General features: G+C 39.8%; 1 protein-coding gene across 5 annotated transcripts in view; it reads right to left on the reverse strand.

The window, feature by feature from the left end:
- The window catches only part of TTC8 (tetratricopeptide repeat domain 8), a 60,684-nt gene extending 43,212 nt beyond the window's left edge, over positions 1-17,472 (reverse strand). The window contains exons 1-2 of one of the 5 annotated variants that reach the window (XM_032344723.1): positions 17,284-17,472; positions 3,280-3,309 (exon numbers count right to left, since the gene is read on the reverse strand). In XM_032344723.1, the coding sequence (XP_032200614.1) occupies positions 3,280-3,309; positions 17,284-17,397 (144 nt within the window). In that variant the 5' untranslated portion in view covers positions 17,398-17,472. Of the gene's footprint in view, positions 1-3,279; positions 3,310-14,410; positions 14,473-17,283 lie in introns of all 5 variants that reach the window. The other 4 variants (XM_032344718.1, XM_032344721.1, XM_032344724.1 and 1 more) reach the window with 4 other exon arrangements.
- Positions 17,473-22,646: the final 5,174 nt, after the last annotated feature.

The raw sequence follows: 22,646 nt of genomic DNA on the forward strand, positions 1-22,646 counted from the left end.
CTGCTACCTACGCCAGGTCCTGGGAACAGAGATGAGTAAAGCACAGCTCTCCCAGCTCACACAAATATCAGTGTTGTTGGAAAAACGCAATAATGAAAGTCTGGAGCATACTGTGGGAAGGCACAGAGTGGCACCCAGCTGCCTGGAGGGTGGAGGAAGAGTAGGAGAAAAGAGTTTGCTAGTGGCCAAGACTGGAAAGCATGTGATAGACAAAGCAACGGGACCAGGACAGGCTAGCTTGAAGGCTCATGACAAGTTTAACAAATCCAAATCAGTTGGTATATGGTTGAATCGGGTTCAGACTGAGGCAGCAGTCAGAGAAGAAACTGGAGAAAAAGGCAAAGGGGCTGATGACAGACCCTGGATGCCACAGTGAGGTATATGGACTTTCATCCTGATGAGGAGGAGCTCATGAAGCTTCAAAGCTATGACTTGGAGTCCCAGTCAAATCGACCTTCTAAAAGCCATGTTCTAATTATTATAGTATCACTTATATTTGGGGCATTAATTATGCCCGCACATATCTTTTTAACAATTTGCATGTACCTACTGATAGAGTCTACTCCATCATGCTTCCTCACATCTATCTACCTATTATTAAATATTAAGAAGGTGCAACTGTTTTTAATATTAGGCTAAGCAAAACAAAAGGAAGTAAATCCACTGTTCCCTCCCCACCAAATGAATAAATGCTTCACATCTTTTGGAAAATGTGATTCCATAAGAATTCACTTTTTAAAAAAGGTAAAGAGATCTATATTTCAGTTTCTGGAACCTAATTCTTCAGAAGTAGAAATAATGATGGGAATCTTGTATATTTAAAGATCTATAATAAAATCTATTTAACCATTACTTAATTTTAAATTTCATCAGTATTTGAGAATATTAATCTTCCTGATTTTCCTTCTGTCCTAACAAAAATGACCTTGAAAATCACATACCACTGCTTGATTAAACATCAGACTGTATTCAAAGAACTGCTCTTGGCAATGTGAACAATTCTTAGGATTTTGATGAAAACAGCAGATGGGGCTTTGGCTTTAAAAAAAAATTAAAAATTTTATTTTGGAAACAAGCCAAGTATGTTTTACAGCCCTAAAATCCTCTGTTGAAATTAAAAAAAAAAAAAAAAAGTTCAAAACTAATCAGTGATTAAAGTAAACTGCATAACAAAGCATAACGGATGATCCCAAACTGCCCCTTGGATCTGCATAAAAACATAAATTGGTATTATCAGATAATGTTTAAATTGTTACTAAATGACAGGGTCATGTAGTAAATATACTTGAATACCCATCCATTGGAAGTACTGTGAAATCAACAAAAATAATAGAAGTGGGGCGCCTGGGTGGGTCAGTGGGTTAAAGCTTCTGCCTTCCGCTCAGGTCATGATCCCAGGGTTCTGGGATCGAGCCTCACATCGGGCTCTCTGCTCGGCAGGGAGCCTGCTTCCTCCTCTCTCTCTGCCTGCCTCTCTGCCTACTTTTGATCTTTGTCTGCCAAATAAAGAAAAAAAAATCTTAAAAAAAAAAATCATAGAAGTGTCGGAACTTTTCTCAAGGGAAAAAGCACAGATTCTCCCAATCTAAGCAAGTAATCATCATGTCAGTTATGTCCTTCTTTGTCTGTGAAACATAATCCCATCTCATTTGCCTACTGAGGCAGTCTACAGGACATTCCTCTTGAGGCAATAACATCAGGGAAGTAATGCTTTGCTTGTACTATCTTCTGTGAGGTTGATCCAATTTTAGTTATGAAAATAAACAAGGTGAAAACTCTAGTGAATGAGCAAAACATGTTTAAATTGCCCTGTTCCTTTTAATACAGGATTTGAGGCCACTCGTTGAAGACATAAAAGAAACAATTTTGTTAGGTTATTATTAGAATAAGGCCACCAAAGAACAGTGTGTCTAACCTGATTGAGCCATCATAAAAATCAGTAACATTTGATACTCTGCCTACTCTATGAAAATGAAAAACTGAAGCACAAAATATTGAATTGTTATTGTGAAGCATCATTTATCTTGAAGTTGTAAAAATGTGCAAAGGAGGAAGGCAAAATGTGTGAATAATGAGCTCAAAAGAATCCTGTCAGACTTGTTCCCTTTTTATTCTTTTATAGATCACTATCGAGTGGATGATTCAGTCTACAGTAACAGAACAGAAAAGCAATACTAAATACAGATCCTTCATCAAGTTCCTGCGCTGGCTGGAAACTTACAAATGCCATTTACAGCTTTAAAACCATACAGTGCAAATTATTGGTGTTTTAATTTAATTTTAACAAAATCTTCCAAAATTACTGAAAACAAACAGCACAGTACTTACTCTTTTTATAGTTTAGGTCCTTCTCAAAGGAATTGTGCATATATTATGCAAAAAACAGTTCTGTACCATCTATCAATTTGGTAATGATTATGAACATTGTAGACAGTGTTGAAATTCTTTTCAAGAACGGAGTGCTACCTTTTAACCCATTTACGGGCTTGTTTAATGCCACACAGACCTCTATCAGAGTACTTTGTATCTTACTTTCTTCTACACGTTTGGATGATTACTCACATGAACCACATACGAGGTTCCAAACTGTTTATTTACCTAAAAACCACTGTTACAATTTTCTGTCATGTGGTGGGGCAAACACCTGGAAATACTGACGCTCTCTGATTTGTAGCACTTTCATCTCTTCACCATATTCCCAGACCTACTGGAAACCCTCAGAGTTAAAAGCTTCACCTCCTCTCCTTGGATTCCCTCCAGACTCATTCACTGGGTCTCATCCAGTTAAGCAGGTCTCTCTATCCTGCAAGAATTTGGTAGACATGGCTATCTGGCCAGTAGTGTTCCTTCCTTTCTTCCTCATGGTGGCAGGCACCGCTCTCTAAAACCAAGCCCTTCCCAAGCAGAGTTAGCCTAATCTTTGCTCAAGACACTGTCCTATTCATCATGGTCTTTTTGGACACCTGGGGTTCTGCTGATTTCTTGGCTCGCTCGCTTTCTAACTCCTGATTCCCCTTGCCTCCTTCTCTAATTTTCTCATCCTCTGGTCAATATTGGTCATTTCTATTTAAACTCCAAGTCTTAAGACCATAAGACTACTCATCCGAAAATGTTGGAAATATAATACTTTACATAAAAAGGTACAGAACGTCTGGTAGAGATGGCTAATTTTATAACAGCACTAATAGATATGCAGCGAGTTTTCTAATCTATAGGACCATGTAAGCAATTGAAACTATAGTATTCTCTAAACTAAAGGTTGCTAAACTAAACCTTTACCTGAGACACTGGCAATTCAGGATCTGGTTCCTGGAAAGCATTAAGAAGGTAGTAAACATTTTTAAGAAATACGGTTTCTAAAATAAAAAGTCTTAGTGACTAATTAGGTATGCGTAGGTGGACTCAAACTCATTCAGTAAAAATTCAAATATTAACTTCAATCTTTCCCCACAACTGTTTTCAAGAGTTTTGGATATATTAATACTAATATTGGTATTAGTGTAAAAGTAATATACACTGACAAGTGCTGAATTTTCTCCAAGTAGGAAATTCTGATTACTCTAACCTCATTTAAAGCACAGAGAAGTTATCTTAACTACTTATTTAATGAAGACACAAAATCTCAGAAATTACAATAATTTTACAACTATACCAAGGAAACATTTCTTTATACTCAAAAATAAGTTCATGGTGGTTAAAACATTCAGACTTTAATCACTTGGGGAGGAGGAAGAAAATCCACATACTATAAGCCCTTCTGCTCCACATATAAATAATGGGATTAGTGCCTGATGATAAAAAATTAATTCTCACTGTAATGCACTCTGAAAAATGTTTATAAATAGACTATGTCACATATATTAGTGTCAGGTGTTAATAAACTCAGGGTTTTTTCTGTTCAAACTAAATAGAAATCCACTGGGAAAAAGTCAGAGTTGTAACAAATGTATTTAACAAAACATTTACATTTATTTATCTACAGTTAGCAACCTGCACTGAACACTCAGTTGGCAGCATGTTTTATTAGGGAAGCTACTAAGAAACAAAATAGAGAAAGAAAAAGAAAAGATCCTTCCTTGCCTTGCTTTCTATAGCTCTAAAACCCAAAAGAATACCCTAAATATTTTTTAAGAATATATTATGCGCACAAGCAATGTGTAAGCCATCTGGTCACCATACAAAGATAAGCAATTTCTATAGCATGACACCCAGTAGGAACATGAGAGGCACAGGTTAAGCTAGGCTAGAAAAGCAAAGGCCTCAGAGGGTGGGATTTAGAGAATATTTGGAAAGCAGCTGAACCAAACACAAAACAGCAATGAAGAATACATCGCAACTGGAGGTTTTCAATTCCAGTGTGTATAAGGAAGATCTGGAAAATTATAGATTGCTTAGAACTCACAGTCCATACTTAAACATACTGATACAGGCAATGAGATGACATAAGACATAACCATGTCTATTCTTCCTTCTGTTTATTTGTGGACACGTCTGAATGACACATGTCTCTCATTTAAGTCTCATAACAACCACCGGAGGGAGGCAGGTCAATGTTCTTACCCATTTGACAGATCAGGAAACCAGTTCAGAGAGGTCATATAATTTGCTCGAGGTCACACAAGGAAGCCAGAGCTCTTCCTTGCCAGCACATCTTGGAGATTAAAAAATGACTTGGACATAATAAGGCAGGATTGAAGCATAAAGTGTAGGAGAGTACAAGGTAAGTCCATATAGAAAGGGGAGGAAACATTAACCAGAGGTGACTGCAGATAATGGAAAGGAAAACAAAAACAGGTATAAGAGCTAGAAGCCTTTAATCGTTAAGTAGAAGCTGGATGCCTGTTATTCTGCCAAGAGCAAGAAGATGCTTCCAGTGGCCCAAATTCGAACCACCAGCTCAGCCTCGGTGTTCTGTTCACTGATAAAGGTCTTTGTGCTCCCTGGGGTTCTTCTGTTCCACAGGAACACATCTGTGACTTACCACACAGGTAAAGCATGTGGGGAAATGACAAGCAATGAGAGGGTCAGAGAAGACCATGAGAGGCCTAGAGGATGGGAAGGTGGACAGAGAGGTGATGTTGCTTAGATGGGAGAAGGAGAAAGACAGAACCAGGAGTGAGGCAGAGAACCCATTAGTCCCACAGCATGTCCCTGACATAGCTGGTCCCCTGGCTAGGTGCTGAAAACATTCTATGAGGAAGGCATGCAGAGTTATATACCTTGCAGTAAAATGTATCAAATGCTATATTCAAGTTAGGGGCCAGTTAAATATGACTTAGAGGGAGAGGGGGAAAACAGAATACATGGGAGATAAGAAGGGAGTCAGAGAAAAGGGAAGGAGATTATTCTGGAAATGATTGAGTACCAGGGATCTATGAACTGTATTCAACATCACTCTGTCATCAGTTTCACTGAACACTTTCCTCACAGATGCATTCCAGGTTACCAACAATCCTTTCAGAAAAATATCAGTGATTTTGATCCTGCATGGAAATTGCATGAATCCTGCATGGAAATCTCTCTAGCTATCTAGAGACAATAGCAGCTAACATTTGTGATCACTTACTATATTTTAATGAACTTAATTAACCCTCACAACAACCCTTTGAGGCATATTATCATCTCCATTTTACAGATGAGAAAACACTCATCCGTATATAGGCAGTGTATAGGCAGTATTTGAACCCAGACACTCTGGCTCAAGAGCCTGAACTTTGCTGAGTATATGAGATCATAGCAAGGCATGAAAGCCGGCTACTATATGGTGAGGGAGACCAAGGCTGAGTATGGCTGGTCTGGACTGGAGATCCATCAGGAGTAGCAGGACTAAGAAGGAAAAGTCAGGAGTTTTAAATTTAGAGGTAGAGCAAAAAAAATTTTTTTTAATCACTGGGACTTTCATCTGTGGATCTCTCAATTAGAGTCTGTTATTTAAATTAATCCATCCAAATAGGGAACCACAAGTCAGGTTCATTTGGTCTAGCAAATTATTTCCATGGGCATCAACACAGTTGAGGCTAGGGGAGCCTGGTTGGCTCAGTCAGTTAAGTGTCCAGCTCTTTTTTTTTTTTAATTTTTTAAGTATCTAACTCTTGATTTCGGCTCAGATCATGATCTAAGGGTTGTGAGATCAACCCCTGTGTCAGGCTCCCCTTGTCAGGCTCCATGCTAGTGCCTCCCAGAGCCTGCTTAAGACTCTCCCTCTCACAATGGACTTTGGGGAAATAAACCAAGGGTTATAGAAGGGAGGGGGCTGGGAGATGGATGAGCCTGGTGGTGGGTATTAAGGAGGGCATGGACTGAATGGAGCACTGTGTGTTATACACAAACAGTGAATCATGGAACACTACATAAAAAACGAATGATGTACTATATGGTGACTAACATAACACAATTTTAAAAAAAAAGAAAGAAAAAAAAATTCTCCCTCTCTCTCTCCCCCACCAACATTCTCTCTCTTTCTCTTTCTCCCTCTTTCTCCTCTCTTAAAAAAAAAAAGAAGAAGAATCACCATGCCTAGCCCTAGAGTCAGAAGAGCTGGGCTCGATCCTCAGGGAGTCACTTAGCTGCATGACCTTGAACAAATCATACAATCTCTGTAACCTAGTCCTCCTCTTGAATTGGAGCAGTAGGGTCTATAGGGGGGTTTTAAAAAGAAAAGCTTGTGTTTTAAAGAATATTTCATAATTTTCAGAGTCTTTTCACATATGCTATCACAGTTAATGAAATGTAAGGTGCTATCACTTTCAATAAGAAGTATCAGTCACATAAACAATTCTATAATAAACAGAAAGGCACCAAACTCGCTAGTACTTCCCTTTTCAGAACGAAGAACTAACTCCCAGTTGTGGCACATCAAATTAAGACCTCCCTTTGACTCTCCTTCAAAGCGAGTGAGTGAGAGGACAGGGAGCAGTGACACTGCCTAGAACCAGCAAATACTCATTAGCATCAACTTCAATTCACATCCCTTTGCTTCCTTCCTTCCTCCCCAGGGTAAGGCTTTCTCTCTTAGGGCATTGCTGTTACTTCAGGGAATCAAATCTCTAGCTAATTCTGAATGTGACTTCTTAATTGCCACCAATACTTACTCTGGCTAATGAGTCTGACCCAGCTCTGTTCTGAAACTACTGAGACATTATTCAGAAGGTACCAGTAACAAGAAGGAAAAAAAAAAAAAAAAAAGTAAGAGAACAGAGAAATGGATGGATGTCAGAAGGTTTGGGGAGATCTAGGGACCAAGCAGCCAAGTAGGAATGTAAATCTAGAATTCAGCGGGAATACAAATTCATAAAATGAACTGCTCCAGAGAGTATAAGAATCAAAAGATTAAGTTTGGCTGAGTCTCCACGGTCCCTAAGAGGAAATAAATTCGATAATCATATAGAAAGATGGCTTTGTTTTGTTTTGTTTTGTTTTGTTTTGCCTGGAGCACCAGATCATTGTCTCAATCAACTACTAAGATGTGGCTCACTGGGGACCCCTGGTTCCAGGTCTTTCCTCTAAGCCAGTGGCTTTCAGCCTTTTCTCTATCTCCAAATCATTTACAATAATAATCCCCTCTCTGTATCATCTCTCATTATAAGTAGAGATTGGGGAGGAGAATGTGAATTCCCATTCAAAGCCAACACTCCCACTCCCAGAATCACTGATTTTAATAATTTGAAAATCCATCAGAAATCTACCCTGTAATAAAAGCATACTGTCTTTTAAAAACCTCACTGCCTGAAAAATCTGCATGTTTTATGAACTGTTTAATTATAATGGAGCTAAAAAAAAAATTGGGGCTGGTTTTAAAGCCATGCATCTGACATATGGAACACAAAGAACAGTAATCAGATTAAGCAACTAATCAGGATGATGGACATGAGCTGTAACATCAAGCATTCCCTCTGGGTCACATTGCTGTGCGGAAGGAAGACCGTTTTGTATTTGTCCCTTTTGTATCTTACAACTTACAACTACTTGTTCAATCATGATTGAAAGAACACTTTGAAAAAAGACAGAACCTCTCTATGAATTTCTTGTTCTTGCTGTATTTTATCAAGCAGGGAAGCTACAATAAATTAACCAGTTATCTTTCTTTCTTTATTCCCAAGAGATCAGAACCTTAAAGTCATGCTTACAGACCCTGCCTTCTTACTTCTCACTATTCCGTACCTGGGGAAAACAGTTCACAATCCATCTTCTTCAAGAACCTTGCCCCATTACCAAATACCATGTTCTTAACAGTCAACCTATCCTTCAGTCCTTTTGTGTCCAAATAAAAATGTATTACTCTAAGAAAACATGCTATTCCATGCTCTACCTCCCTGACCAGGCTAACTACTCTGACTTTGGCAAGAATCAAAATTAAATAAAATCCAGATGTCCTAATGGAAAGTACAAGGCACGACTTAAATATTTTTGATTAATAGTACCAAAATTGTATCTCTTAAAGGAGGAATAAAAGGAATAGTCTCAGAGGTGGGCTTATCCTAAAAGGCTAATGTATTGGGACCAAAATGGGATTTTTGAGAAGCTCCCTGGACCAGCTTAAAGAAAGATGAACAAATAACAAATCACTTTAGAGAGGTTCTCCTCACCTGGGACAAAAATAAGCAAACCAAAAGTGAAAAATAACATCCCAAACAAAAGCTATTTTTGTCTTAGGAGGGGGAGGGGGGAATCCACTTGGCACACGGGAAAAATAATTTAACTTTCTTGCTCTTCCGTGTGTCCAGACACTGCTTCAAAGTCATTCATTTGTACTAAAACCGGTTTGGTGGCACAGGAATGGTAATTCAAAGAGCTGTGGGGGAAAAAGACTCTAAAATGTAGAAGCCTCAAAAAAAAAAATAGCCCATGAGGCTAAACGAACATGTGAAGACAAATCAGCTAACTGCAGAGCTGAGGACCATCTGCTTCTGCTCTGATCACATTTCTGTTAGCTTTTCATAGATCGGTAGTCTTGCCATCATTTAACTTCCTCCACTGAAACAATGAGAGCATCATATGAAATGCCAATGATGATAACTACTATCAAAAATACTCTCTTGGAGGAATCTAGGAAGAATTTTCTTAACTGATTAAAAAAACAATAAGATGGGAGCACCTGGGTGGCTCAGTTGGTTGGGTGCCTGCCTTTGGCTCACGTCATGATCTTGGGGTCCTGGGATCGAGCCCCACATCAGGCTCCCTGCTCACTGGGGAGTCTGCTTCTCCTTCTCCCTCTACCCTCTCCACCCCCACTGTGCCCATGCTCTCTCTCTCTCTCTCAAATAAATCAATAAAATCTTTAAAAATTATAATAAAAAATAACAAGGTATACAACATGTTCACTTGCTACATTTATATATTGTAAGATGATTGTCATTATGATGATAGTTAGCACCTCTATCACATCTGTCATGTGGAACACAACAGCACCCCTTTCACATCACATAATTACCATTTCTATTTTGTGGTAGGAATAATAAAAACAAAAAACAAAACAAAACAAGAAATGAGTTAAGAATGTCCATAATGCAATTACATTTACTTGAAAAGGTAAATGTGTGTTTAGGAACCTATGGGGGGGGAAGGACAAAAAGTAAACAGAAGGGAAGGTGGTACACATGGATAATGCCATCAAAATACATAGGGGTGCCTGGCTGGCTCAGTCAGAAGAGCATGCAACTCTTGATCTTGGGGTTGTAGGTTCAAGTCCCGCATTGGGTGTGAGATTCCTTAACAATACAATCTTTAAAACACACACACACACACACACACACACACACACACCACACACACAAACATGAATACAATCAATACACTCATTCAGCAGATACATAATGAGAACCCCTGTGTAGCAGACTCTGTGCCATAACCATACAGATGTGCCATCCTGGATTCATGTTGTAAGGGAAGGAAAGAGAGTTTTCAATTTCTTTTAATCAAATGAAACTTCTTAAGCTTCCTAAAGCTCTTCATTATTTGTATCATCACTCCAACATAAATATTTTTAAATGTTTTAATTAAATAACAAAAAGGCTATGAAAAACCCATAGCGAATACCATTCTCAATGGAGAAAAACTGAAAGCTTTCCCACTAAGGTCAGGAACACAGCAGGGATGCCCATTATCACCACTGCTATTCAACATAGTACTAGAAGTCCTAGCCTCAGCAATCATACAACAAAAAGAAATTAAAGGCAGCCAAATCGGCAAAGAAGAACTCAAAACTCTCACTCTTTGCAGATGATATGATACTTTATGTGAAAAACCCAAAAGACTCCACACCAAATCTGCTAGAACTTGTACAGGAATTCAGTAAAGTGTCAGGATATAAAATCAACACACAGAAATCAGTTGCATTTCTATACACCAACAACAAGACAGAAGAAAGAGAGATTAAGGAGTCAATCCCATTTACAATTGCACCCAAAGCCATAAGATACCTAGGAATAAACCTAACCAAAGAGGCAAAGAATCTATACTCAGAAAACTATAAAGTACTCATGAAAGAAATTGAGGAAAACACAAAGAAATGGAAAAATGTTCCATGCTCCTGGATTGGAAGAACAAATATGTCTATGCTACCTAAAGCAATCTACCTATCAAAATCCCACCCATTCTTTTTCAAAGAAATGGAACATATAATCCTAAAATTTAATGGAACCAGAAAAGACCTCGAATAGCAAGAGGAATGTTGAAAAAGAAAGCCAAAGTTGGTGGCATCACAATTCCAGACTTCAAGCGCTACTACAAAGCTGTCATCATCAAGACAGTATGGTACTGGCACAAAAACAGACACACAGATCAATGGAACAGAATAGAAGGCCCAGAAATAGACCCTCAACTCTATGGTCAACTAATCTTCGACAAAGCAGGAACGAATGTCCAGTGGAAAAAAGAGAGTCTCTTCAACAAATGGTGTTGGGAAAACTGGATGGCCACATGCAGAAAAATGAAACTGGACCACTTCCTTACACCACACACAAAAAGAGACTCCAAATGGATGAAGGACCTCAATATGAGAAAGGAATCCATCAAAATCCTACAGGAGAACACAGGCAACAACCTCTTCAACCTCAGCCTCAGCAACTTCTTCCTAGAAACATCGCCAAAGGCAAGGGAAGCAAGGGCAAAAATGAACTATTTGGGACTTCATCAAGATCAAAAGCTCTTGCACAGCAAAGCAAACAGTTAATAAAACCAAAAGACAACAGACAGAATGGGAAAGGATATTTGCAAAGGACATATCAGATAAAGGGCTAGTGTCCAAAATCTATAAAGAACTTATCAAACTCAACACCCAAAGAACAAATAACCCAATCAAGAAATGGGCAGAGGAGGGGCGCCTGGGTGGCTCAGTGGGTTAAGCCGCTGCCTTCGGCTCAGGTCATGATCCCAGGGTCCTGGGATCGAGTCCCACATCGGGCTCTCTGCTGGGCAGGGAGCCTGCTTCTTCCTCTCTCTCTTTCAGCCTGCCTCTCTGCCTACTTGTGATCTCTGTCTGTCAAATAAATAAATAAATAAATCTATAAAAAAAAAAAAAAGAAAGAAAGAAATGGGCAGAGGACATGAGCAGACATTTCTGCAAAGAAGAAATCCAGATGGCCAAGAGACACATGAAAAAGTGCTTGATATCACCTGGCATCAGGGAAATACAAATCAAAACCACAATGAGATACCACATCACACCAGTCAGAATGGTTAAAATCAACAAGTCAGGAAATGACAGATGCTGGCGAGGATGCGGAGAAAGGGGAAGCCTCCTTCACTGCTGGTGGGAATGCAAGCTGGTGCAACTACTCTGGAAAACAATATGGAGATTCCTCAAAAAGTTGAAAATAGAACTACCCCACGACCCAGCAGTCACACTACTGGGTATTTACCCTAAAGATACAAATGTAGTGATCCGAAGGGGCACATGCAACTGAATGTTTATAGCAGCAATGTCCAAAATAGCCAAACTATGGAAAGAACCTGGATGTCCATCAACAGATGAATGGATAAAGAAGATGTGGTGTGTGTGTGTGTGTATATATATATATATATATGAATACTATGCAGCCATCAAAAGAAATGAACTTTTGCCATTTGCAACGATGTGGATGGAACTAGAGGGTATTATGCTGAGCAAAGCTTAAGTCAATCAGAGAAAGTCAATTATCATATAATCTCCCTGATATGAAGAAGTTGAGAAGCAACGTGGGGAGTTTGGGGGGTAGAAAAGGAATAAATGAAACAAGATGGGATCAGGAGGGAGACAAACCATAAGAGACTCTTAATCTCACAAAACAAACAGAGCATTGCTGTGGGGAGAGGGGTAGGGAGAAGGTGGTAGGGTTATGGACATTGGGGAAGGTATGTACTATGGTGAGTGCTGTGAAGTATGTAAACCTGGCAATTCACAGACCTGTACCCCTGGAGCTAATAATATATTATATGTTAATTTTAAAAATAAATAATAAAATAAAATAAAAATAAGAAAAAGGCAAGATTTCTACATACTGAGGGAGACCAGACCAGGAAATATTTCCAAAATGAAATAACAAATGGGCACAAAATACACAAATCTGTGCTAAGAAAAGTATACAGTAAAGGAACTCTCAAGCACTGCTGGTGGGAATAAGTTGATGCAGCCACGGTGGAAACAGCATAGAGGTTCCTCAAAATATTAAACAAAGAAATACTATACGATCCAGTAATTCCACTCCTGGGTCATTACCCAAAGAAAACAAAAACACTAATTTGAAAAGATACATGCACCCCTGTGTTTCTTGCAGCATTATTTACAATACCCATGATACAAAAGCAGCCATATCCATAACCACAGATAAAGAAGATGCGGTATGTGTGTACCATGGAATATTACATGGTCATAAAAAAAGAATAAGAGGCGGGGTGCCCCGGTGGCTCAGTGAGTTAAAGCCTCTGCCTTCGGCTCAGGTCATGATCCCAGGGTCCTGGGATCAAGCCCCGCATCAGGCTCTCTGCTCAGTGGTAGCCTGCTTCCCTCTCTCTCTGCCTGCCTCTCTGCCTGTGATCTCTGTCTGTCAAATAAATAAATAAAATCTTTAAAAAAATAAAAATTAAATTAAATTTAAAAAGAATAAAAATGTAAAAAAAAAAAATGCAAGCCATTTGTAACAACATGGATGGACCCTAGAGGGTATTATGCTAAGTGAAATGAATCAGGCAGAAAAACACAAATACCGTATGATTTCATTTAAAACAAAACAAACAAAAAGCAGAAACAGATTCAAATACAGAAAACAAACTGATGGTTGCTAGAGGGGTGGAGTGCAGGGAGTGGGCAAAATGGGTGACAGGGAATGCGAGATAGAGGCTTCTAGTTATGAAAGGAATAGGTCATCGGAATAAAAGGTACAGCATAGGGAATATAGTCAATGATACTGTGATAGCATGATATGGTGACAGATGGTAGCTACACTTGGGGTGAGCACAGTATAATATAGAAAAGTTGAATCACTATGTTGTACACCTGAAACTAATGTAACATTACATGTCGACTATACTCAAATTAAAAAATTAAAAATAATTACTTAAAAAAGAAAAGCATACAGTGGAAAAGCACAGTGTTCAAAGGTTGAGTCAAGAAATAACTAACATGAGTGAACCCTATCAACTTTTCAACAGCCCTATCCAGCTATCAAAAGCCCAGTTTGGTAAGGTAAACTTCTATTCCTGATGAAACAGTGCATTGTTCTGGCAATATATATAGTTCTTACTTAACTAAACTAGCTGAGCAAGACAAATAAAAAGATTACAAAGGAAAGGAGTATCATCAATTTCTTCTAGGTCTGGTACTAATTCTCCTAGGCCGACTCTGATATTTATAGGAGCTGAACATATCAACCCCTGCTCAAAACAAGAAAATACTAACAAAGAGTAACATTTTTTTAATGTCTGTGGTATTAGACATTAACTAGATCACATTATAGACTATTCTTTCAAATCTACAACAAATAGGCCAATAGAATAGGCCCAAACCTAACAAGACTTACTACCCTAATGATCTTAACCACGTCAATGGGTAACCAATGCCAACAGCAATATTTCCCTATAGAAACCTGTGTCTTTTTCTTCATTATCATTATCAAAAATCACAGTTCTGGGGCGCCTGGGTGGCTCAGTGGGTTAAAGCCTCTGCCTTCAGCTCGGGTCATGATCCCAGGGTCCTGGGATCGAGCCCCACGTCTGGCTCTCTGCTCAGCAGGGAGCCTGTTTCCTCCTCTTTCTCTGCCTGCCTCTCTGCCTACTTGTGATCTCTCTCTGTCAAATAAATAAATAAAAATCTTAAAAAAAAAAAATCACAGTTCTACCAAATATACTTTGTAACAAGTCTTTAATCCACCAAGAGGGTCCATGAGGCCTAATGAGAGCTGTACAAGAAACCAAATAAAAAGACCCAAGCCCTTACCTTCTTTAGCTGCTAATTCAGGAGTTGTAGACAAAGTCCTTCATCTCTTTATCTTACTCTTCCTAGATAAAAAGGAGCAAGAAGATCTCTACAGACTCATCTAAACCATTAATGAAAATACTGCTACTTTGCCCTGCACTTTCCAAAATGATCTCTCTCCAAGATGATATGGGAGCTATCTGTCCCTCTGCCCCATCCCCCAAAAGGCGCCAGAGATCACATAAGTTTCAGAATACTGTCTAAATCAAATTTCGTTAGTTTCCTTCCTTCAGGACTTTCCAGAGCCTTTAATCCAAGTACACAAATATGTCAAAATTCTTTACTATTTAGCTAAAATCTGGAAAAAGCCACAGTAGATGGGAAAAAGTACTGGGAAATGTTGAGAAACACACCATTTTGAAAAATTTGGCTACATAAGGGCCAAAGAGGCAGCACAGTATAAAGACAATAGGTTTACAAGCTTAGTAATTTTGGACAAATTACTTCACCTTGTGCCCCAGTGTAGTCAATCTACAAAATGGTGGAAATAGTACCAACTTCCTAAAATGGCTGAGGATTAAATGAGATGAATTGTAAAATCCTCAGAACCAAGTCTGACACAGAGTAAATAATAAACGTTAGCTATTACTTTTGTTACCTACTTTGCAGTGTTATTCCAAGCACAGAAATACATGTAATTAACACAACTTACGCCTGGTAAGTAACAAGCATTCAACAAAGGGTAATTTAATTGAACACATATAAAATTCTGATCACAGTGCCTAGCACAAACTAAGTCTGAATTCACAGGTACAGTACTGTAGTAAATTCACTATGATTATGTTACTAAGATTATAGGATCTTTTTATTTAAAGATTTTTAAAATTTATTTGACAGACAGAGAGGGAGAGAGAGCACAAGCAGGGGGAGTGGCAGAGGGAGAGGGAGAAGCAGACTCCCTGCTGAGCAAGGAGTCTGATGCAGGACTCAATCCCAGCTGGGATCATGGCCTGAGCTGAAGGCAGATGCTTAACTGACTGAGCCACCCAGGTCCCCCAAGATTATAGGAGCTCAACCATTAATAAAAACAGTGCTGCTTTGCCTTTAACAGTGTTTCCCCATAAGACTGCATCTCCCTAGTATGATAACAATGAAGATATCTGAGCCTTGCCCACTTCTAAAAGTAAGTTTCAGAATTATTGTATTAATCAAAATTGGGCAAAATTAAGTTCCTTTTCTTCCGGACCCAGGGCCTTTAGTATGAATCTTGAATCTCTAAGTAGGCAATGTACAGTTCCCAAATGCATTGACTGAGGAAACTTCCTTTCACTGAACAGTTCTTGGGACTATTGCTCTGTGGAACACAAAATGGAAACTGCCCTAAACTAATGGAAAAACAGAAACAGCATGTAAAGTACTTGCAAACCATTGTGCCAAGAACAATGTCTGGTACATCACAAAGAGTTTTAACAAACTTTTGCTGTACAGATGTGAAGGGGTCATAATTTTGTAACATTCCCAGACATACTCGATTTTGGAAATTTTTTTTTTTTTTTTTTAGCAGCATCTGTAGGACTACTGTGGCAAAAAATACACTTAGAAAAATGCTTCCTGGGGCAGCTGGGTGGCTCAGCTGGTGACCAGCTTTTGATTTTGGCTGGGGTCATGGTCAGGGTCCCAGGGACCTAGCCAGAACCAGGCTCCACATTCATCAGGAAGTCAGCTTGAGGATTCTCTGCTCCCCCTTCCCCTCCCGGCCAGACGTTCTCTTTCTCTCTCTCTTTCTCTTAATAAATCTTTAAAAAAAAAAAAAAATGCTTCTTCATGGAAACGGAATCCTATTAACTAACATGAACAAACACAGAAGAATCTAGCTTTGTATTCCCACTAGCATGGATTGTTCTAGGATTGTTCTAACTATCTAAAAGTCAAAACATTCACCTCAACAGGTTATCCTCCAGCCACTTGCTGGGAACTAAGGCAGAGCCTAGTAACAGTGTTCACACATATACCTGCACTTAGGTAACTCCCCTCAACGTCCCCTTTTTTTTCTAACATCTCCAGGGCAACACCACTAGAGGAAAAGTTGGAAAACCAGCTTTTACCAGAAGCGCTGACAAACTGCCACAGCTCTGCTCTTCTTTTTTCTCCTTTTTGCCTCTTCCAGGAACTATCTGCACTGGAGTATACGACCATTTTCGCTCTTTAATATCTTAATTCATCTTATTACTGCAGTACAGCAATAGTTAAGTTCTCTTAAAACCACGGTCATCATTCCTTCTTTTAAGAGGTCTTTCCCCCTCATCTTCCCCTCCTAGATTCGCCTTTCTCTAACTTGTATTTATCCTCAAAATGCACTCATACCCCAGAATCAAAGCCTCCTTCACTCTTGGAAAACAATCTTAAGATGAAGTGGAGAGATCACAATGTTTGGTCCAAAAAAGAAAAGAAAAGAAAAAGCTGCTATTTCAACAAGAGGTGAGAAGTTACAGATTTTGTTTATACATCACTGTCTTATAAATTAATAATACACACGCAGCGAACTTCAGAGCCCATCCATATGCAAGTATAAATGACTTATCAAAGTTCTGCACCAAAGTAAAATTCGGGATTTTTAAAGTGTTCCTCTAAGGGACCCGTAAAGGAAAGGGGCTGCTCAAGTTTGAGGAGGGGCGGCCATGGCACGGCACTCGAGAGTCCCGCGGGGACTCGGGGACGCCGCCAACAAGGACGAGCCAGCCGGGTTCGAAGGGGTTCCAGATGCCTATGCTGACCACACGGTCAAGTTCGCCCTGGGCCTTCCTCCCCGGAGCCCCCACCCAGCGGCCTGGGGACCCCCCAGTGCCCTCTGCTTCTCGCTGGGATCCACAGGGCTGACAGGGTCCGGCTGGTACCTGGTCGTAAGGGGACTTCTCCAGCATCTGCGTGCACAGATCTGCGCAGAGCTGGAACTTCCTGCGCCTAAAATAGCTCCAGGCGAGGAGCAGCGGCTCCATCTCCGAGCCCATGGCGGCGGAAGGCGGCCCACGAAGGACCAGGGCCCGGGCCAGGTGGGCGGGGTCGGGAGGGGAGGCGTCCCGCTCTGCCCGGCAACGCGGCGGCGAGGGCCTTGCCTGAGGGGTGCCCGCGTCGCGCCTGAGATCAGGAAAATGAAAACCCGGCTCGAGCAGAGCGCAGCTACAAGGCTTGTCAAACCTTGCTTGCAAAGAGGGTGTACTTTTAAAGGATACATATTTCATTAATTTCGAGAAGAGGGCGCCATGGATAAATGAAGAGGTAGTGACTTAGACACCTACAGCCAGGGACCTCCACTGTCGCTAAGGAGGAGCGGTTGCCTAGCAGCCGAACGCTCTGCTTACTGTGCGAATCTGAGAGAGGTCGCAGGAGTTGACCCTCATACGGGTCCCTGTCCTACTCTTCCCGTGCATGCCTCCTTGCCCTACCATTGACCCTTCTCGTGTTCTCATGTTCACAACCATGAGAAGTTTCTCAATACCATACTGTCCACCAGAACCCAAAGACTTACATCCTAAAATTCTCCAGTTTGTTTCTTCAAGTCCTCAAAAGCAACAACAAAACAACTCAGTGTTCAAATAAAAAGGGGCATTGGATACGGCTTAGTCCAAACGACGCATTTTACGTAGGAGAAGCTGAAATCGGCTCAGAGAAGAGAAATTATTTACCTGAAGTCTCACGAAGTTAGGAAGCTGGACTGTAATCCGGGTGACTACAGACTGTTAATACAGTTCATTCAACAATGCGTACAGATTCTGGATTATAAATTGGTGACGTTTTTACAAACGAAATAACGCAACACAAAAAATTAAAAGGGAGCTTTCTGAAACGCCGTCTCCAAGCAATTACTGTGTGTCAAATGCTTACTTGTGCAGAATGATTTCTTTAGGCACAGTTCTGACTTTGCTCTAGAGATTTACACAGATGACAAATATCTTTAATGGTTATGACAAAAGAAGTGTGACCGGATTAAATCCAGGTAGACTTCATTATGGAGGACTAGGAGAAGCAAGAGAGAAAAAATTAACTTGATACTGAAGAACTTTCTGGTCAGGTCTGAATTTCCTTAGCAAAGATAAATCACTCAGTTTTCTCAAATGCTAAAGTACCATAGTGCAGACATTATCTTTAATCCAGACATTTCTATCTTTCATAGGTATCAAAACTAACTTTCTACTGAGAAATGGGTTAATATGAGTAGGTTATTTTTTTTTCCTTTACTAAGCAGTCTTTCTTGAATTTTTGCATCTTAGAAGCAAATAGTTATGGTTATTGTAATTACTCTATTTTTGTTTCCCTCAAAGTGCCTCTAGAAATGTATGCTGTCCTAAGCAGCCTACCATTTCTGGGAGTCGGGCTTTAGGACCGCATATGCTGCCAATTGCAATTGGGCTCAGTATTTCAAAGGGACTTTTTATTTTCTGATAAAATGTAAGCAGATGGTATGTAAGTAATTCTCAACTCCAGATCCTTATTAGACAGATTTTTTTATAAGATGTTTTATTTATTTGAGAGAGAAAGGAGAGAGAGGACGAGAGCGGGGTGAGGAATAGAAGGAGAAACAGACTCCCCCACGGAACCAGGAGCCCCATGTGGGGCTTGATCCTGGGACTCTGGGATCATGACCCCAACCGAGGACAGCCACTCAACTGACTGAGCCAAATAAGGTCCCCAGACAGATTTTTAAACAAAATTTTTTACTTTAAATTTCCCCTATTGTTAACATTGTTAACATTTTATGTTACTGTGGTACATAAATCACCACAAAGGAACCAATATTGGCACATTGCTATTAATTCCATAGTTTATTCTGATTTTAGTAAGTTTTCCCTGATATCTTTTTTTGCATTCCGGGATCCCACTTTGGATACCTTATTACATTTAGTTACTATGTCTCCCTTCCCTTCTCTGGTCCTGTGGCAGTTTCTCAGACCTTCTATCTCAGACCTTGACAATTCTGAAGAGTACTGGTCAAGTATTTTGTAGCATGTCTGGAAATCTTTTAAAAACAGATGCCCAAATCCCATCCTTAGAGATTCTAAATTAAATGGTTTGATAGTAGGGGCACCTGGGTGGCTCAGTGGATTAAAGCCTCTGCCTTTGGCTCAGGTCCTGATCTCAGGGTTCTGGGATTGAGCCCCGCATGGCGCCCCCCATCGGGCTCTCTGCTCAGCAGGGAGCCTGCTTCCCTTCCTCTCTCTCTGCCTGCCTCTCTGCCTACTTGTGATCTCTGTCCATCAAATAAATAAATAAAAATTTTAAAAAATGGTTTGATAGTACATAAATAAATAAATAGTTTGATGTAGAGCTAAAGCATCAGGTTTTTTTGTTTGTGTTTTTTTTTTAAGTTTTCTGGCCAATCTTAATAAACAGGCAGAGTTGAACTCCATGTTGAGATCTACATGGTCTTGCGTTGTTGTTTTGGGGTTTTTTTAAGATTTTATTTATTTATTTGACAGATAGAGAGTGCAAGTAGGCAGAGCAGCAGGCAGAGGGAGAGGGAGGAGAGTCCCTGCTGAGCAGGGATCCCAATGCCGGGCTCGATCTAAGGACCCTGGGATCGTGACCCTAGCCGAAGGTAGCCGCTTAACCAACTGAGTCACCCAGGCACCCCGGTCTTGTGTATATTGAGAGTACTGCCAACTTCCTATACAGAATAAGGTTTTTGTATGTGGGAAAAATAAATGAATAAATACCTAAGCATATAAATAAGTATGGAATTTTAAAAGAGGCATTAAAAATATTTTAGGGCCACAAGAATTCATCTTAGCTTCTTTCAGAAGGTTGTTATTTTTTTTCTTTTAGAAAAGTCAAATGGATGAGAAAAATTGTATATTAGCAAATTGCAGGATGTGAAGCATGTCCAAATGTAGCATAAACTGTGACTTTAAAAGGTTGTAAACATTTGTTATTTTTTAATCATGTAAATACATTAATCGATAACATGAATGTATAGCTAGACTTTATTACATTTTTTATAATTTCTAATCCATAATGCAGAAACCATTTTTTAAATGGCGTGCTAGTAACAGGAAGAATAGTAAATATAACAGTTCCTAGTGAAAAGGGTAGATGGGAATTACTAGAGCCATTTTCCTACTGAAGAAAATGAAGCACAGAGAAACAACTTAATCCCTTTGAAAGAGTCAGTTTTACAATCAGAGCTTGATCTCAGTTCCTGGATCCTTATCTTTTGCTCTCCAGCAACTAGATACCTCTTTCGGTTAATTCGGTTTAAAGTCAAATGCCAAAGATAATGTAACTTTAAAAGCCAAAGGTTAAATTTTCTTAAATCTTAAATTGGTATTATTCAGGCCATTTAAACTTAAACCAAAAGGAAAGCAAAGTTAAAAATGGAATCCTCTCTTCATCAACAAGTGTTTGTATAGGCCCCTATGCTTGGTGAAAAGAACACAGAGATGAACAAAAGAGGTGTCCAGCACCAAGGGTACTTAGAACAAAAAGTGTTTAGTGGAAAGCACAGTGGATTTGAGGTCAGACTTGCTAGCTGTGTTTTCTCAGCTTAATTTTCTCAAATTAGGAATCAATATAGAAAAGAGGTTAAGAAGTGGGCTCTGGAGCTAGATTTCCTATATTTGCACTTCTGACTCTCCCATGCACTAAATGTGGGGATCTTGGGCAAGTGGTGTAATGGACCTATGCCCCAGATATGTGCTTCATCTATAATATGATGTGTGTTCACTGCATTCTTTTAGAATTTTTGATTCTGTGTTAAAGGACAAGAAAAATAAACAGGATGGATGAAACTCGTAAGAAATGTTAACTATAGATAGTAAGTATATTATAGACCTATAGGACATGTTAAACATAGAACAGACATTTATGTGTCAAAGACATTGAAAGGATAAAAAAAATGAAAGTGTTACTTGTGGATAGAAAGAGATGGAAAGCAAAATAAACCTTAAATATGCATAAAGCATGGATCAGCTTTATCAACTCAAACTGGCCACCCATTGGTATCACCCATTCTAGCACACTTGCCCTCTGCTTAAAATACATACTGTTGGGGTACCTGGGTGGCTCAGGTCATGATCTCAGGGTCATAAAATTGAGCCCCACATCTGGCTCTCTGCTCAGCAGGGAATCTGTTTCCTCCTCTCTCTCTGCCTGCCTCTCTGCCTGCTTGTGATCTCTCTCTGTGTCAAATAAAGTCTTTTAAAAATAAAATAAAATAAAATATGTACTGCACGGCCGGCATGACAAATCGACCAGGAACACGAGGGTAAGAGGATGGTGAAAAGAACTTAAGAGACAAAGAGATGGGGGCAGGAGGAGCACTGAGGAGGATGTCCAACAGTGCTAAGTTTATTCAAAGCACTAAGGCCATATATATAGTGATAATAGGAGAAGCAATACACCTGTGTCTAGTTAAACAACCACGAGTTCCTTGTGACGCCAAATGGCTGATGCAGTGCAAATACAGCAAACCTGAAAGTTATTTATGGGCTGTACTAGGGCAGCAAGGACCAGCAACGAACTTTTGACCCCAACCGAATTGTTCTCATTTGTTTAGCAAGCGTGTGGGAAGTCACATAGGCGAGCGCACAACACATAGCACAGACCCTTTCTCAGTGCTACTCAACTTTTCCCGTCCTAAACCTTTGGTTAGGTTATTCGGACTTTAAAGGAGGCACAAATCAGGGCCTGGTTTGGTCCTCGTCTCAAGCCTTATTGCGGCCTCTCACAATGTACTGTTGCTCGCCAGATTATCACAGACCTATAGCTGTAGCCATGCATATTTTAATAGACTCTTCATCTCTCCAATAGCAAGCATATATTGGCACCACAAACCTTCTTCCATCTTTGAACTTTCTTGCCTGCCCTTAACTCTGCTTCTTGTAACCACACCGCCTGCAGGAAGGGAAAGTGGTGCAAAGACAGAACATTGAGCAACCCATATGCAATGTGGTCCTTCTATTTGTGTTAAATTCTTAACCTACCCAATTCCCTTTCCCTTTGCTTCTCACTGTAGATTTTAAGTTGATTCAACAAACTAGATGATCTGAGCATTTTAATTTGGTCTATGAACTTTTCAGTTCCAGGACTTGTGGGATCGCCTACCAGTTTGTGTACTTAGAGGCCACCATGCCATTTCTCCACTATGTATAAAATGGGGACGACGGTGATGACTGCGACAGTGATTGATGATGACGTAGTGACTATCTTATGGGATGCTTATAGAGATCAAGCCAATTTAATTTAGGTAAGGCATAATTACATT

The sequence above is a fragment of the Mustela erminea genome, chromosome 5 (assembly GCF_009829155.1).
Source record: "Mustela erminea isolate mMusErm1 chromosome 5, mMusErm1.Pri, whole genome shotgun sequence".
Lineage (NCBI taxonomy): Eukaryota > Metazoa > Chordata > Mammalia > Carnivora > Mustelidae > Mustela > Mustela erminea.